This window comes from Conger conger, chromosome 10 (assembly GCF_963514075.1).
Source record: "Conger conger chromosome 10, fConCon1.1, whole genome shotgun sequence".
NCBI classification, from domain to species: domain Eukaryota; kingdom Metazoa; phylum Chordata; class Actinopteri; order Anguilliformes; family Congridae; genus Conger; species Conger conger.
The window spans coordinates 39,828,942-39,846,684 of record NC_083769.1 but is presented as its reverse complement, the minus strand read 5'-3'; the positions used below and the strand labels follow the sequence as shown (position 1 = coordinate 39,846,684).

The 17,743-nt window shown below is 44.1% G+C and overlaps 1 protein-coding gene across 1 annotated transcript in view; it reads left to right on the top strand.

Annotated features, from left to right (window-relative positions):
• The first annotated feature begins 2,205 nt into the window (after positions 1-2,205).
• LOC133139542 (agrin-like) overlaps positions 2,206-17,743 on the top strand; it is a 235,115-nt gene continuing 219,577 nt past the window's right edge. The window contains exons 1-2 of the mRNA XM_061259113.1: positions 2,206-2,613; positions 5,387-5,648. Coding sequence (XP_061115097.1) covers positions 2,419-2,613; positions 5,387-5,648 — 457 coding nt within the window. The 5' untranslated portion in view covers positions 2,206-2,418. The remainder of the gene's footprint in view (positions 2,614-5,386; positions 5,649-17,743) is intronic.

The following is a 17,743-nucleotide window of genomic DNA, read 5'->3' as shown; positions in this document are numbered from 1 at the left end:
AAGAAAAACAGAACAAGAATGGTAGATATTAAAACACAGGCTGGGTTTAAAGGTAGCAGGCCACCTTGTGTACTGTAATTGCTTGTTAATAATTCAACAATGTTTGAATGTGTGGTTGATTTTGAAAAGACTAACCTTGTGTACACTGTTTTGGGGTACATAAATTCCCATATAGCCATCAAAAAAGTGCAAATAATATCCTGGCACTCGCTCAAGGAGAGTTTTCGCAATGCCATATACCTGTGGCAGATGGAGTGTCTCTTCCTCATCAAAAGTAAATTCACTGAACAGCAGGCAATTTCTGACAGAAGCAGCGCTATCTCATAAGCTCTGAACAGACACACCAGGGGGAAAGTGGGCTTCCACCAGCATCCTTCGGAGAAAAGACGCCAGCATCACATCCTGGAGTCATTTAGATAACATGCTGCACATTAAGCTAAAAAGACATTTCTGAAAACCATCAGAAGCTATGTTATTTTACTGTGGTCTCCTTGGCACCAAATTCAGCCACATCCACGTGGTCATCTACTGCAAGGTTTATGGAATGGGACACTGAATGACTATGCACATGGAAAATAATTGCTTTAATGGAGAAGTTTCCTGTGTTATCTCATTCTAGATCTTGCATAAGGACGCTGTTACCATTTCAAATCATTTTCACTTTGTAACTCAACTCATGTTTTGGTGGGCAGGATATTAAAGACTTTTTGACAGAGGGTTACACAGTTGAATGATAGTTTATTCAGTCTGCAGCTCTCCCCATTCCGCCCATGAAAAGAAAAATGATTCAGTAGACATCCGAAATGTGTTCTGGACACAGTTCAAGTTTTGTCACTTTAAAGACCATCAGTCATACTGTGCAGCCGTATACTGCTGCGCCACGGCACCCACTTAAGCATAAAATGCTTTTGCAATATTTATAGAAAAGATATTTCTCTCTCTCCCACACATACACATACGCCCGTGCACGCACTCTGACACACGCGCACACATTCACACACATGCTGCAGTTCGTCTGCTAACAAGGCAGTTAACAAAATTATGCCATTTTCCGCTTCAAAAATAAACAAAAAGTAGCATCAAGCGTCTCGATTTAATTTATCGTAATGAATTCAGGTACACATAACTGATGGAGTTTTTTTTTTACACAGGAAAATCTTCAGTGTAAAATCAACTCCGTTATGATACTTTTAACTGTAATTGAGCACATAATTTAATGTTCCAAAATAGCTTTTGCATCTCGTTAAATTTTTAATGTAATGGAATCTGGCACGTGCACAGATAGACTCCCCCTGTCCTGAGACAGCAAAAGTGCACTTTTGGACGGCAGAGATTTTTTTTTAACTTACCACAGGTGGCGTTTTTTATTTTAACCATATGCCCCTAAGAAGTCCGTGGACGCCCGTGAATGGAACGATAAAACCAATCACAGGTAGCCAACACAGATTAAACATTTTGTTTGCGGTTTTTACTAATTTGGGTACTCGCAATGAAGTGTACAAGGGAAACGTTTGGTTTACATTAACGTGACTAGATCTGCACAAATGGCTGTTACGTTCGACAGCACATCGCAAACCCTGTCATTTTCCAGGAATAGATGAGCTAGTCCTGAAATTACAGCTTTAAGAGAGTGGTAAAGTGCTCACTGTCTCCATCAAAAAAGGACCGACGCAAAGAATTGCACACATGGAAACGCTCTATGAACATTGCAAACCAAATTAGAACCAATCTACATCGCTGCTATTAAATTAGGCCTTAGCGAATGGGTAAACGGTCAAAATAGACGAATGGATTTAAAGTAGGCCTACTATTTAAACATAACTACAGCCAAAGCAGCCCGGGTATTTTGCATATTTAGCCAATGCCAGCGTTTTACGAGTCGCCGGTAAATCGGCTGGTGGGAAGTTTAGCGTGTTCTCCCCACCTTGCGCTTTGAATTTTAAATATGATCAAGGCTGTCGCGTTGCAGCCGCAATTTCTCCAAGGGGTGGCGTTTTACAACAGTTTCGGAACTGAAAGAATCAAGGCTCCTCTCCCCCCCCCCCAAACCCAGCAGTCTTATCAGCAATTCAGATTGCATGCAAATTAGTAGCGTCATTCTTGTGAAAGAAGGACCAAGTGAGAGAGAGGGGAGAGCAGTGTTGCACATTCCTTGAGAAAGAATTCGTCGTCTCTTCCAGCCGGCTTGCAACAAAGTAGCTGCTCTGTTGCGTTTAGTTTAGATGCTACAAGCAGGCTATTTTGGTTTACAGGGAAGTTGGGATAAGGTGTAAGCCATTGTGGAAAGCGGGAATTTTCCTCTTTTCTGGTTGCATTTTAATAGTGCTGTTTGGGATTGCAAGAGCGGTTGAAATAACGCTGTAAATCATATTTTTTAGCCGTGTTCCCCCTTTATTTATTTTTTATTTTTTTGCGATCATGCAGAGGAGACGGACTATAAACTTGTATGGGTGGGCAGTGGTTATAGTTGCGGTTTTGAATCAACGTTGCTGTCATGGAAGTTGTCCGGAGAAAGAGCTTGAGAAAAGGGAAGAGGAGGCGAACATCGTTCTCACTGGAACTGTGGAGGAAATCATGAACATGGACCCGGTGCACAATACGTACTCCTGCAAGGTGAGATCGCCGTGAGAAACTGCCTGAAGTGAGCCGGAGTGAAGGAGGTGCTCACCATAGGGCCGCGAGAGTCCGGTTATGGCAGAAACAGTTTACCCGTGTAGCCTGTTTGTTTTGATTGTGCAGTAGCCTAAGCGTAAACAAGTTAGGCTATACCTCTGTTTTTGTTTTTCAATTTCACTTGCTGTGTTAATTTCCCATCGGATAAATACTATTAAAAAAAACTTCCGACATTATATACCAGAACATAACGTATCTGTCAGAAAGTGTGCTGCCTCAAGTTGCTTGTCAGTACAAGCCTGCACAATAACCATAAATAATAGAAACGCGAATTATTATACCATTCACCTGTTAAGGCTAGGATATCCGCTGGGTTGCTCATTCTGGTTTCTGTTATGTCACGTTTCTGCACCAGGCTTCTACCCGAATAGATTCGGGGTTCTTGATCATGTAGCTATTATAGATTAATCTGATTTAATTGTGGCTATGTATGCGTTGCGAGTAAACAACGTTTTCACTTGCCTTACATCTACAAGTACTGCGGGACAGCAGTAAGTCAAGAACAAAAGGCAACACAGTGACTAGCGATCTAGTTTTGTAAAACGTGCTCGTTTATCCTTTGGGCAGTAGGTGCTTGCTGTTTTGCGAATAGTAAATTGTAATTTTATGGCGTTTAAGGATATCTGAAGGTCTCAGATCCGGGATGATCACCTCCCTTGGTGACACTTAAAAGAAGTGCTTCTGAACCCCGGCAGCTGTGAAACGAGTTCGCACATTCTGTTGGATCGACGGAGCACACCGAGCGCGCGACACATGCAACGCTAAATTAGTACTTTCTTCCCACATTAGCGGAGGCATCTCCGTGCGTAGCTCGGGGCTACCGAAAAGTATCTGCTAGTAAAAACATTAAGCCAAAAATAGATCACACCACAGCGTGAGCGCCAACGAGCGTAAGTTAGTGGATGGAACTGAAGCGCAGCCTTGAAGCTTTCTGTCGCTTGTTTTGTGGACATGGTTGTTTTTGCCTGCGAAGCACGAACTGTGGCAAAAGCATGGTGTATTTGTAATATGAAATGCCTTGCATTACTGATTATATTTTGTAGGTTCTTCGTTAATTGGTTAATGTAGGCCTACAATGTAATTTTGTAAACTGGTAAGTTCAATTGTCCATGTTTTAATAAACGAATGCTGCAGAAAGCCTTGGGTCTGTTTTGGTCGCCTCCGTAGATATTACACACTTGTTGCTTGCTATTCTGTTTTGATTAGTTTGTGGCTTGTTTATTCTAATCGGTTGAGTCATAGTTTAAACAATATATAATTATTTAGCGTCATTTTTTTGCCTAACATACCGATAAGAACCTGTCCAATGGACGGCATCTCGTGAATAAGTATACAGTGTGCCATACTGTGTTTTGGTTCTTCGCGGATAAAATCCAGAACATGATACTGAATATGGTGCCAAATGCTTGAATAGATTTTAGGTGTGCCCCTTTTCAGCAAGTCTACTGTCTGGCCTAGTGTATGTAATCAGATAAGAACTATGTGTCACACCAACCCTTCCTCCAGTATGTCTGTTTTGCTCAAATCGCACTTCCCGAAACTGATCAGTGATCTTCTCCTGTCCGTTGAACCTTTCCCAGGTACGCAGTTCAGATGGAGTTTCCCCTCTTCCTTTCATATCCTGCCTACTTTAGGGATTTCGACTTTTGCTCAGGACAAGCAAAGCATTATTTTGTGTCGTACCTTCCTTCTCAAAACAATGACTCAATTATAATTGTAAAAATGTGCATAGCAAACAAGATGCAGCTTGTTGCGTTCTGGATCTTGTTAGTGGATCGTGTTCATTTCTGCTGGTTACGAGGACAGCAAGAGCCACAGTGTAGGGCTGTCCCAATTTGGGGTTATATTCCCACTTCCCCCGAGGCCACAGTGTCCAGAGCCTTAACCACTAAGCTCTGTTTTCTGTTCCCCTTTTTCTGAGCTTTGGAAGTACAAGGCCAGGATGCATGTAGTCTTTGTTGGCAGGCAGGTCCTTGCAGGTTTGCTAGGTGGCTTTCAATTACTGATTATCAGAAAGACAGGGCGTTGTTCCACCAGCTGTGTGCAGTTCATTCATGGCCAAGGTGTTACATGAAACCCAATAAACACTGCATTTTTCAGGGGTATTCATTCAATCACAAAATAATTACACTATAAATTTACACAGTCCGTTGGTATTTAAGCATTTATTTTATTTTATCTTACTTGTGCAGGTGAATGAAAAACCACTTGTGTGCATTTAACTGTGTGACCTTCTTCTTGCTTTCATTCTGCTTTCGTCCTGTGCCTCTTACAACCTTAAGGATGTGATTATGTATTTAAATGAATCCTTTAATCAAACCAAATGAATAAAATCTGCATAATAAAGACGGCTAAACGCCCGAGGCTAGTCTCCACCACCAAAAAGAGTGTCTTATTTTTTTGTTTTTGCAGTGCACATTTTTGAAAACATTTTATATCTTGCTGAGGTTGTCTTATATTTAGATCTTATTGTTCTGAATTGAGGTGTGAGAGTTTGACGTGATTCATGATTTCTCTCTGGGGTAAAAAAACCCCCAAACATTTCAAGCAAGTTACTGTCAAGCGAGCTTAAAACCAGCTAATATTTTCGACTTGAGAGAGAAAAAAAATAAGGGTAGTAATTCTCAGCACAAGACTAAAACCCCTGTTGAGACAGACCGTGTGCGGTGCGCGCGTTAACATGCTGTATTCCTCCCTGGCTGTGCGGGGAAAGGTGCGGGTGTGGAGGTACCTGAAGGGGAAGTCCATGGTGAACGGCGAGGTTCTGCTCGACGGCGGGAACAAGGTGATGATTGGCGGCTTCGGCGACCCGGGGATCTGCGACAACCAGGTGGCCACCGGGGACACCCGCATCTTCTTCGTCAACCTGGCCCCGGCCTTCATGTGGCCGGCCCACAAGAACGAGCTGATGCTCAGCTCCAGCCTGATGAGGATCACCCTGAGGAACCTGGAGGACGTGGAGCACTGCGTGGAAGGTAGGTGCGGCTTTGCTTTACTGTACACGCCGGTCCCCCCCCCCTGCACTGCACCGCTCGGAACAAAATGGCGGCCGTTCGACGTGGGTGCACCGTCGCCGTGTTTGTCTGCGGGACTTGGCCCGAGGAGCCGGAGTGAACGTTGTTAAGACGTCGCCTCCGGTTGTCCGTGCACCACGCTCTTTATTGTGCCTTTGGGTCCGTTAGAAGGCATCGTTTTACAGTTAACAATATTTTAGTGGTCTCGGGTCAAGATCTCATCTCATCTAATGTGGATGTGGCAGGAGAGCCCAGGACAAACTCATTTCAGCTTAGTCTGCTCGTCTGTGCCACAGTGCTAGGCATGGGATCAGTTTTTTTGGTTGTTAGTTGGGTTAATGCTTAGTTTTGGACATGCAACCATTGCTTATATTCTTGTGAGATTCAACCAGAGATGCTGGCACTAACAAACAATGTATCAGATTAATGTGCCTTTTTGTCCCTCTGATTTTGTCAAGTCATTACTGTCTGAAAAGCCTTGATCATATCAAGGAGAATTTTCAGAAAAAAACGTAGGAAATCTCAATTGTTCTGCGCAGTGGCTGACAAAGGCTTCCTGAACTACAGTTTGTATCTGGCTCTGTCGGTTTCTCACCCACATTGTTTAATCTGGTTGAGATTGGTGTGCTATGTTGTGGCATTCATTAGAAAGTGGTCCTGCCACTTATTATTATTTGCCACATCACCATTTCAATGGCTGCCATTTTGTCAGGCCCCCTCGAAATCACAGACGTTGAGGATGTCGGAAATGTCCTCCTCCTCATCAAACCGTGCCAGCCGTTTAAAATGGCATTTCGAAGGAGCTTTCATCTCAGCCTTTTTTCTCAGAAAAGCGAAATGGTAAAAAATGATTGGACAACCTCTCTCACACAGATTTGGCTGTCTGATTCGTGAGGGGTATCTGCAATAGAGTAAAACCTATTTGGCTCTGCAGGGGTTTGAAACACCTGCAACTTTTTTTGAGTACTGTCACCATGGAAACAGCAAATCAAATGTTGCCCCTGTGAAATTGGTGTGTGGTTTAACTGCCACCGCACACCTCAGACCTGCCCCCCTGCAGTGGAGATGTGTACTCTGGCGCGACACCTCTGTCCTCCCCTAATGTTATTCCACACAGCCGTTGGGCCCTTCAGCAAGGCCCTTAACCCTGCATTGCGCCAGGGGAGGATTGTCTCCTGCTTAGTCTAAGAATCAACTGTACGTCGCTTTGGATAAAAGCATCAGCCAAATGACGTGTACTGAAATGTTTTACATAAGTCAGAATGGAGCTCCTGAAGTGTTTTACACACAACTTGGCAGATTTGAGGCTTCAGCATCTGTCTCAGTGTAATCCATATCTTTGTACTCTGAAAGTCCACACGATAGGAAAAAAGCTACCTCATGTAGTTTTAATTTGGATAATTGGGAGCTGGGAGAAACTGCACCTAAAAGTAAATAAAGGAATCGATCAGCATTCATCAACACGAAACCATAAAATAGTCTGCAAATAGTTTTGTTGGGTCTCACATTTTTCTTTAATGGAACAAACCGGTTTTTTTAAATTGCACTTCACTTAAAGCTGTGGTCTCAAAGTTTACCGTAAGAGATTTTAAATTCCGTCAGATCACCAAAGCCCTTGCCGTGGTATCTGACAAAGCCAGGCTGCAGCGATGTGTGTGGGGAAACTCTGCTTGCTACTTTACAATGCTGGCAGTGCTTTGGCTTCAAGCTAGTACACATAACCCAGGGCTGGAACACTGTGAGCTCTGGAGTGCACAGACCTCCCTCAGGAAGACACTGGCTCAGTCAAAGCGACACAGTAAAATGTTCGGTGTTCAGATCAACCCTTACAGAGTATATGGTCCCCGTTAGACTCTTCTGCATTCTGTTAGAGTTCAATTAACGTTGGACATCTTACTGTGCGCATCCCTTCACAACGGCTATTGGTATCCCTCTTTGGTGGGTGATTCCAGTGGCTGTTGCTTGTTTGTGGCATTTAGCAGAATCTGGCACCGATGTTCGAATTCCTCTGCTTCCCCGTCTGGGCATGAATCGGCTATCCTTTCTCTCTTCCTTTCATTCTTCTACCTTTTCTTGTGGCATTTGCGAGTGGAATTTTCTGGAAATACTCTTAAATACCGTCTTGATATTCATCTTTTTCTTTGGGTTGCTGTTTGTAAGTGGAAGGTCTCCGCATGCCCACTTGAGTGAAGCTTTGTATTTCACAAAAAAAAACAGAAGAAGATGAAATAAGTTCACCGTTGGATATAAAAGCCGCGGTACTTCAACATTGCTTTTATAACCACTGTGAACCTTTGAGTGATGCAAAGATGTAATGTACCCTAGGGATTAATTACATTCATATTTCTATATCATTTAATTGAAAAGCGCTGCATGAATATTATTATGAAGCAGAGCCTTGTTCGGTGGGACCACTGTGTTTGGTTATGGAGGTTACGATGTTTGACAGGAGGTTAATGGTAGGCAGAGTTCATTTAAAAAAAACGTACCAGATTTTTTCTCTTCCCTTCTATTGTTTGATGCTGAAGCCCTGTTTCTTGTGTGTAGCCAGTAGTTTTTTAAGCCACCTGTATTATGCGAGGAGATTAAGTAGATAAAAAAAGGAAATTCAGCGTGTTGTGCAGAAACGCGTTATCCTTGGCTGCGGAAGAAAGCGTCTATGCGCTTGGCATAATGGTGACTGGAGTCACAACCCCCCCCATTTGGCTGGAAGCAGAGAGAATGATGGGAGGGGTGGCTGTTGTGGGGGTGCACATTATGCTACTCATTAGGTTAAGTGCTTTAATTAGAGGGAGAAGACATTAGCACGCTCATTCACTGGGCAGCTCAGCGAAGACTGATCAGCAGCTGCTGAATAGATGACTCTGCACTGTTTACTGCGTCTGTAGGTGGGCAAGTGAAGGTGGATTACATCGCATTAGGCGCATTCTCCAGGCTTCGGCCTGATCAGCTAAATGCAGGACTCATCTGGCACTCAGGCTCACTGCGTTGTGGTTCTGGACTCCACACAATGCCACCTTGGTTTCCCTTATTATATCAGTGCTGCCTCGCTGGGTCACCTTTTTATTTCGCTTGATGGCCACCTATCAAATGCACGTGTGCATGTGGAGTACTGGATGCATTATTGATGACAAAACTCATGAAGCTGACTGTAGATGTTATTTTAAAAGCTGCTTCCCATGTAACACTACTGCAAGAAATGGAGACTTTATGTGTATGTTCAGTGTACTGGGCAAAGTTTTTCTTATTGTAGAAATGTGAAATAAATCATAAAACCTGATTGTTAAACCCCATTTAACACTTATAGAAAAAAAACATAACACTTGATCGATTTCTGCTTTCTCGTATACATTGCATACGCTATGCTGATGTGCGCACTGTTTAAAAAGTTGAAATTTTAATCACGGATGACGTGCAACTGCTCCCGCCATTCTCATCTTGAAACCTCATCCTTTTCCACGTCCCCTGACATGCAGGGGGAGTTCAGGAATGCCCGGAGAAGAATGTTAGCGTTGAGGCTCTTCAGAGAAAAATAAAGAAGCGCATTTGGAGCCTTTCTTCGTGCTGCTGTTGAACTTGAAAAGACAGCAGGACACAGGTGTGGATGGGGCTGTCTCACGCCTCACGGGGTGACGGAGGGATTGGATCTCCATGGGTGGAGGAGACACATTTCCACTCTTATTCTGCTCCATGCTGTTGTGGAACCAGCAGTTTGATCACGCTGGATCAGTAATGCCCGGGTGGGGTGGCAGTGTGTGCTGATATTTCCCAGGAGAAGCCAATGTTTCTTTCTCTTGTACTTCACTTGCCGCTATGGAGTCCTGTATAAAATATAAGAGCAAAGAGAGAGATTTGAGGAGCATTTAAGCGATTATAGACATTTTGTTTTGTGAAGCTGTCGAGCCGTACAGATCTGTGTCGACGTGCGGCTCAATGGCCTTTGTGAAAACATTCACTGTTCAATGGCTACGGAAAGAAGAGAAATGTTGTTACATTTGCTGGTACTACGCCACTGTAGAAATGCAAATCAATTCATCAGAAGTCAATGGCCACAGTACTGCTGAATGCAGACTACTCCTTTATTGTAAGTAAAAGTCTGCTTTACAGACCTTTTATTTTTCCACGAGTCTAGTCTGAAATAATGTAAGAGATTTCGAGTTGAAGTGTCCACCAGTGCCTTGTCTCTGTTCAGATCCTGCAGTCTCACCCACTCGCTCAGGGCTAAAGGGGCTGCTAAATCTCGGCTGGGCGGAAGAGGAAGGACGTGACAGCTTGTCTGTCTAACATTTCCCTCTTAAGTGTTATTATGCGCTGCCTGCGTGTGACAGCGGGAGGGGGGAGGGCTGCCACTGATGGAGAGATGTTGAACAGACAGCGAGATGCTATCAGCAACACTTCCGTGTTTATCAGTTTCTCTCTGTTTACTCTTTCCCTCTCACCTCCTGCCTGTTTTACTGAGCCCGTCACCGACCCTGTGGCCGATTCGGCTTGACCCCTGAGCAGATGGCGGGGTAGGGGTACTTAACCTGACTTAGCTGCCCGGTGCACCCCACAGTCATTTGGGGGACCTGAAAAGAAGTTTGGGCGCACTCTCAATACGCAGTTTTCACAAGAAAAGATGAAAGAATAATCCATGTCGATGGTCGTATTGTGTTTATACACATGTCTGTTTGATTTGTGATTTCAACTGTGGCTCCGAGAAGTGAATTGACGGGGAGCGTGTTTGGTTTTGGAAGTCACTGTTGCCCTGTCTGCTTGTGCCTGTAAAGCCCCAAGCCTTTCGCTGTAGAAGCGTCTGGTCCCACAGCAGACATGGGCTTTTATTGAGTAGTGATGGAAAGAGACAGAGGAATGAGGGTGTCCCATGTTTGCTGGCTCATTGCTTATGCAGGAGAATCATGTCCAAGTAGGAACTCTTCCACATACTACGGCAAAGCTGCCAGTGCCACAGCCATTTATTCTCAATCTGATGATACTGCTGCCATTTCCAAAAAGTAACTACAAAAGTTGCCAACACTGGAAAAATCCCCAAAACATCAAATGATGTGTAATGTGTAATCAATCTTAGCTACTATTTTAGAAGTACTGCATACTTAGACGTGAAATCTTATTTATAATGTCAAGATTTGCTGGTAGGGTACGCTAAAAGTAACTTAAAACAAAACCTAATATTTTCGACTTGAGAGGATTTCTGAATGAATCCCCCCAGTAGGCATTACGGAAGGGAATGAATCATTTTGCCACCATGTGACTTTACCCAGCCAGCATTCCTATCTGATTTGGCTGCTGTGATTCATGTTGACTTTTAGAAAACACAACATGGCTTGAGGCCATTTTCTTAAGATTTCAAGGCAATCTCCAACATCTTTTCCTGAATGGGGATATCGACATATTTACATCCACACGCGGGAAGCCTGTTTACTGAAGTTACTGGGCCGGGTGTTCTCTGAACCGCAGCCTCCTGCAAACTCCACCTGCACCTTGTTTGTCAAAATCATTCAGAAACACGTCTCTGTATAAACAGGCGAGGAGGAGGAGGAGGCTCGAAACCTCGCCGAGCACCTCCTGGGCCTCGCTTAAACCTCACGAGGGGCCATGACATCTGAAATTCTGGAATCCTTGAATTCTGGAATTCTGGAATCGTTGAATTCTGGAATTCTGGATTCCTTGAATTCTGGAATCCTTGAATTCTGGAATCCTTGAATTCTGGAATTCTGGAATCCTTGAATTCTGGAATTCTGGAATCCTTGAATTCAGGAATTCTGGAAAGAGGATCGATGACAAGAAGAGGTGACAGTGGGTGAGGCAAAGGGCACAATGAAAGATGGAGAATAGATGATGAGGAGAAAAGAAAGAAAGAAAGGCGTGGGAGAGAGGTGAGCGATGAAGGTAGATTTAGAGAGGGAGTGAGAGACAGGGAGCAACAGTAAAATTGGGGCGGGGGTTTTTTGAAACAAAAAAAAAAAAAAGATAAATGTAGCTGCTTTGCCAGCTACCCAAAGTCTCTGGGACAGATTAGGTTTTTTTTGAAGTTTTAATTAAACCTGAGAAAGTCGAGTGGCTGTCTGGAATGATGATGGCGGGGGCTGAAAATGAGAAAGCTTTGACAGACAGACGGGTGCTGGGGTGGGGGCTGCTGTGAGATTTCAGTGCCTCCACCATGCTCTGTTCAACAACTACCCCCCGTCCCCCATCTTCCCCTGGCCTCTCCTGTTCCCGGGCAGTGTGCCGGACTCAGTGGCACGACAGCTCCCACAGGGAGGCCCGGGAATTAGAAGCGGGATTGATGGCTCGAAATACCGCCGCATACTTGTGGAGCGCGCTGATGGACTCAGACACGCGAGGAATTCTGGTGTGTGTACGAGCACGGACAGCTGTTAAAAAAAGCGAGGAGATTAAGATCGGTAACTGCTACGAGCAGGAGTTTCCCTGCGCCCCAGGGGGGCAGGGGAGAGGCGTCCTCCGCGCCCGCTTCAGCTCCTCACTGATTCAGAGTTTTATTTCATTCCTGCATCCCGAGGCCCCTCGCCGTCAGACACCTTGACAACGGCCAGGCTGGGATTAAGCACTCCTTTTCGGAGAAGGGAAATCCAGGCGGGGTGGGGCCCCCCGGGTGAGAACTCTTGGCCGCAGACCGGAAAGCCCTCCCCGGATTTCGGGGCTCAAAAGACGAGAGCAGGGATGAAAGCCCCTGGAGTTTTTGCGGAATATTTGTTCTCTTAAGAGATGTGGTGGCGGCGTTTTAGAAGGGCAAAGGATCGGGTTCCCGAACTCTTGTTCATAAGATCTGTGACAGCATTCCATCTGACCAATTACAAAAGCTGTAGTTACCACAAGCACTTAACACCGTAAACATCTGAAGGCTTCTGGCAGGGCTTTGAACCTCTGGGTACTTAACAATTTCAGCCTGTGTCTGAATTTGTTATATCTTGGCCACCTAGGAGAATTAGTTTTCTATTTTGTTTTTATTCTGAATGTGCAAATGTATAATGGAAGACGGATTCAATTTCATGCCCTGCAGAGTTGTATAAACCATGTTTGCCCGTGTCATTTCAGGCACGCCTAACTTCTCTCATTTGAATGACTGTAAATTAAAAATGTCAAATGAGAAAGAGCAAATATGCCCGCATTAGGTAGTAAAAAGGAATTTTTTCAGTCTTAGCATTTCAGATCTCTGCTTCAAAAAATGTGTTCATATTTTTACATTGCGTGTTCATTGTAAATGTGTAACCAACGTTAAGCTATGTGGAAAATTAAACGGTAGCAAAATTAACGTTACAAAAATCATTAAACAGAGGAAGAAAATCCCAATGTTAATCCTAATGGCTTCCTTCACATATTTGGAATTCTTTTACAAAAATAATAGGCAAAAATACCTTCTAAGGGGCAAATAATTACCTTACAATAATGTAATGATTGACATGTTAAACATAAAATCTGCATCATTATGTTTGGAAATACTACTTATTTGTGTATCATTATAAAAAACAAGCAATTTTTGCAATTATATTACAATGGGTATTGTTGGCTTTTTAAAGGTTTTCTGTTGTGTGTACTGTATGTGTCTTTGAAACAATGTTAGATGAAGGCTTTAGCAGTTGCATTTTCTCTTAATTGCATGTTCTTATGTAGGAATGCACATTAAAGTGTAATGAACCGTCACAATCAAACTGAGGAGAGAGGAGGCACACTGAAAGCTGGATAATTATCTTGAGGACCTGTTAAAGTTTTTTAATTAGCGGGAAAGATGGAATTTCTCTGCTTGGTGTGGATCATTTTGTCCTTTGCAAAACAGCAGCAATGTAATATATTGATAATTGTATTAACCCTTTGCGATGAAATATGATTATTTATGGATAATCATGTAGAATTAAGAAATCATTATAGAAACATATGTTCAGTGAATTCATGAATTAACATCTGACACCATGGAAATGTATGAAAAGATCTGCTTGGATGAGCATCTGCACACACTCATAGACTACTGCAGGGGATTGTCCTCTAACTGCCATTTAAACATGTCTTTCATCATCATCATAATCTCTTTTTACATTTTTGTATAAGACATCATTGGGAAAGAAAAAAAAAAAAAAAAAAAAAAATTCAGCTTGTTCTGTTTGCCATAATGGCGCCTGTGATTTCACATCAAAATTAATCCTGCTTCCTTGACATCCCGACACAGTAGCTGGATAGATACTCATTGCAAAAACTTCCCAGGCTGATTAATCAGCTGTGGTGTATCCACAACATTAATGTGAATAAGGGAAGGGAGTCCAGTATTCCTGGGGGGGGACAGTAAAAGAGCTGGGAACTGTCCCCCGGAAGAGTCTAGAAGTTTCTGAGGGGTCAGGAGGTCACACTAGAGTGCACAGTCTGCACCTGTTTGCTGTGTTAACAAGTCCGTGTTGACTGGACTGGGAAACCCCATACCGTGCCACTGCGAGGCAGGGTAGCTGCTGAGGTGTAAACAATGTATGCTAATTGAAACACAGTAGTGTCCTCACTGCCCCCTTGGCCTCTGCGTAGCACCAGGAAGAAACGATTTGTGCGAGCAGATTGGCCCCCTGATCCTCAGGTGCATTGCCCTCGCTGGCGCTGGTAAATATTTAAACGGTCCCTGCTGCGTTTCCTTCCTGTACGCTCACCTTGTGTGCAGGCTCCTGCCGGCTTAGAACCTGCGGCCGGTAGTTAACCTCAAACTTTTGAGAAGACACCTTCTCAAAACTCTTTCTGACAGCCGTCTCATCAGGGATAGCCCTGGAGATGCGCACTGTTCGAATGTGTAGTCTTTTTGTGAAGTTAATAAAAGTATTTTGGATTCACATTGCACACTAACTTTGTTGCCCAGAGAGAAATCTGGGATCTGGATGTCTAGAAGGGAGGGAATCTAGGTTTAGAGACTTTTAGACATAAACTGATTAGGTTAACCCCAATATAGCACAGGTTTCACTCGGATATAGAATGGATATGTGCAACTTGGCTTGAAAACTTCTTTACTAGTGGAGTTTTCACCTGAATTCCTTTTCACTAACTTTTCTCCTAAAAAATGTTCACTGGGTGTAAAAGTTTCTGTCGTTGGTACAATGGCCTGTGCTTGCTATTCCGTCCTCCTGGGAAACTGTCTTTCTTTCCTGGTGAGAGTGCCAGGCCATGCTGTTGAGGGCCCTGCGCTCAACGTGGTTTGTCTGAGTTATTTTACATGGCTTCTGATTGTATCTTCTCCACATTGTCCTCTTGACTTCTTGCTGTGGTTGAACCACAAGATTATAGCCCTATGGTTAGCAGGTTTCCCACACTCTCCTACATCATGCCACAGAGCACATCTATAATTATCCAGGAATCTGTAGCCATAAACCTGCTGGTGTAATGACAAGGTAGGCACCACCAGTTAATCAGACCTAGTAACCAGGTTTTGATAAACAGAGCCAGCTCTATGATTTTCGTTGCCTGGGATGAACTGAACCACGAAAGAATAAGACTCTCACACTTGATGTAATGATCCAAAATACTATACTATGTGACAGAAATTATACTTGTAAGTGAGACATGCAAGCTGATTCACATAACAGTATCAGCAGGGAGGCATGGTTATATCAGGGCCCTATCTGTTTCTGTCAGTTAAAAGCTTAAAATGAACATATCACTTCAGCATACAGATTATGGGTGATATGAATATTAATCAAAGTTGTTTTAATTGCTGTTATTTACTCTTATTTATTTTTAATTGATGGGTTTTCCCAGCAAAAGTCTCAAGCAAAGACTCAGTACCTCTCTAGACTTTTGCTCTCTGCGTGACAACAAAGTAAGCAAGTTTAAATTTGTTAGACAATTAAATTGTAATAAAATTAAATAAATAACTTGATATTCTCATCTGCTTTCATGATGAACGAGGCAACTTGGTACGAGTTTCTGCTATAATGGAAAACCAGAAGGTAGCATCACTCCGTATGTCTAGACGAATGTTGTTCATTGACCGTGGCCGCAGACTCTGCATTGTGTGCTTCCAGTGTGTCCAGTGCATTGATATTTATATGGGGATGGTGGATCGGGCCATTAGCAGCTGTCCGCGGTCTGATTGAGGAATGCAGCACTCTGCTGCTGAAGCCAGCTCCAGCCTGGGGATTTGCCGGGATTGGGGCAGATTGTTAGTGGGAATCCTGTTGTTTTAGCTAACAATGGCAAGGAAGTGATGGCTTTCAGAGGCAAACTGAGACCTCACAGAAGGCTCAGTAGTTTCAGTGTGCACACATACGGGTGTGCACGAGCGCACACACACACACACACACACACACACACACTTAAATATGTGCTGTCTCTCTCTCTCTGTCTCACACACAAACACACGCACACACACATGTGCTCGCTCCCTCTCTCCCCTTCTCATTCTCTCTCTCACACACACACACATACACACTCACAGACACACTGCTTGCACATGTGCTTGCTCCCTCTCTCTCGCACACACACAGACACAGACACCCACACACACACACACACACACCTAAGCACATGTACAGTCTCTTTCTCTTATTCTCTGTCACACACAGATGCGCAAACACACAGACACATGTGCTAACTCCCTCTCTCTCACCCTCTCATTCTCTCTCACACACACACACAAACACCTACAAGCACCTAAACACACATGTACTCCCTCTCTCACACACACACACACACACACACACACACACACAAACGCCTACAAGCACCTAAACACACATGTACTCCCTCTCTCGCACACACACACACACACACACACAAACACATTGTCAGGCATGGCAGCGTTCATGAGTGAAGACATCAACACGGCTCATTTCTCTTGATCGGTACTTATGATCCAAACCGTATTCCCACGCGGGTCTAGTGCATCAAAGGCCCCGTCTTCACACGCGATGGTAACTGACTGCAACAGGCAGATCTCTTTGCAGAGTTGTGTCAATGCAAGGCGCTGAGATTAGTGAGGAGGATGCACCCCACCAGGACACCACGTAGGGGGAAAGGGGGATGGGGAGTTGCCTCCACCCCCTTGTTTGTAGTTTTATTGTCCATGCTGAGATGAAGCCATTACAACAGCCGACAGTGGGACCCCCTGGATCCCTCTTTACTGTCTTTCTGTGGCCTCAACCCTATGTTTTCCCTGTCACTGCGTGTGTGTGTGTGTGTGTGTGTGTGTGTGTGTGTTTTCTTATCCAGATTCCCACACATCACAGCTGGCCAGCTGGAGGAAGTGTTTTCTGCAGGTGTGTTCTCACACTCAAGCCTTAGGAAAGGAAACGGGGAATATACACGTTCGCACACCGCTCTTTTAATGTTCACAAATCCGCCCGAGCCTTTAAAGCGCCGTTACGTATGCGGAACATGTTTGTGCCAGTTGCATAATTACATAACTGACTGTTGTTGGCTTTGCTCAGTTAGTAGCTTTGTTTGCTTTTGAGTTGGGTCTTCATTGAGGGCCCCAGGCCCAGATTTCAGCCACAAGCGCAGTGTTATATCCATACTGTAGAAAACAATGTGGACAGAGAGACTCGTTGACTTACTGTATCAGTGCGATAGCCTCACGAAAAGTGCTTTGAATCTGCAGAAGTGCAGTGATTACAACCAGAGGCCACACTGTAGGGGAAAGTGCGGACCCTTATATGGTCATGAATTCCGGACCGTGTCCGGGCACAGTGTGATTGACAGTACGGAGCCATCCATAAACGCGTGATGCACACTGCCGGCGATTGGTCAAAAGAATATTAAAATATTGTACAAAGGCGACTTAACTAAATAATTCCGCAGATGCTGAGGCATTAGATGAAGATCAAACACCTTTTGGGTACATGCGTTCTTGTGGGTAAGAATATAGAAAAAATAGAATAGTGTTGGTACCATTAAGTTCTATTGAAACAGGTGGCTGAAATCTGCCTTGGCACTAACAACAAGACCAGGAAGTGATCTTCAAAAACAAAGCCCAGTTTTGGCCACGTATGTGTACCTCTCTCTTTTCGGAGGGGGTGGGGGGGGGCGGTGGAGAATTGCGGAGACTGCGCCCGACCGAAACCGTTTTCATCTTC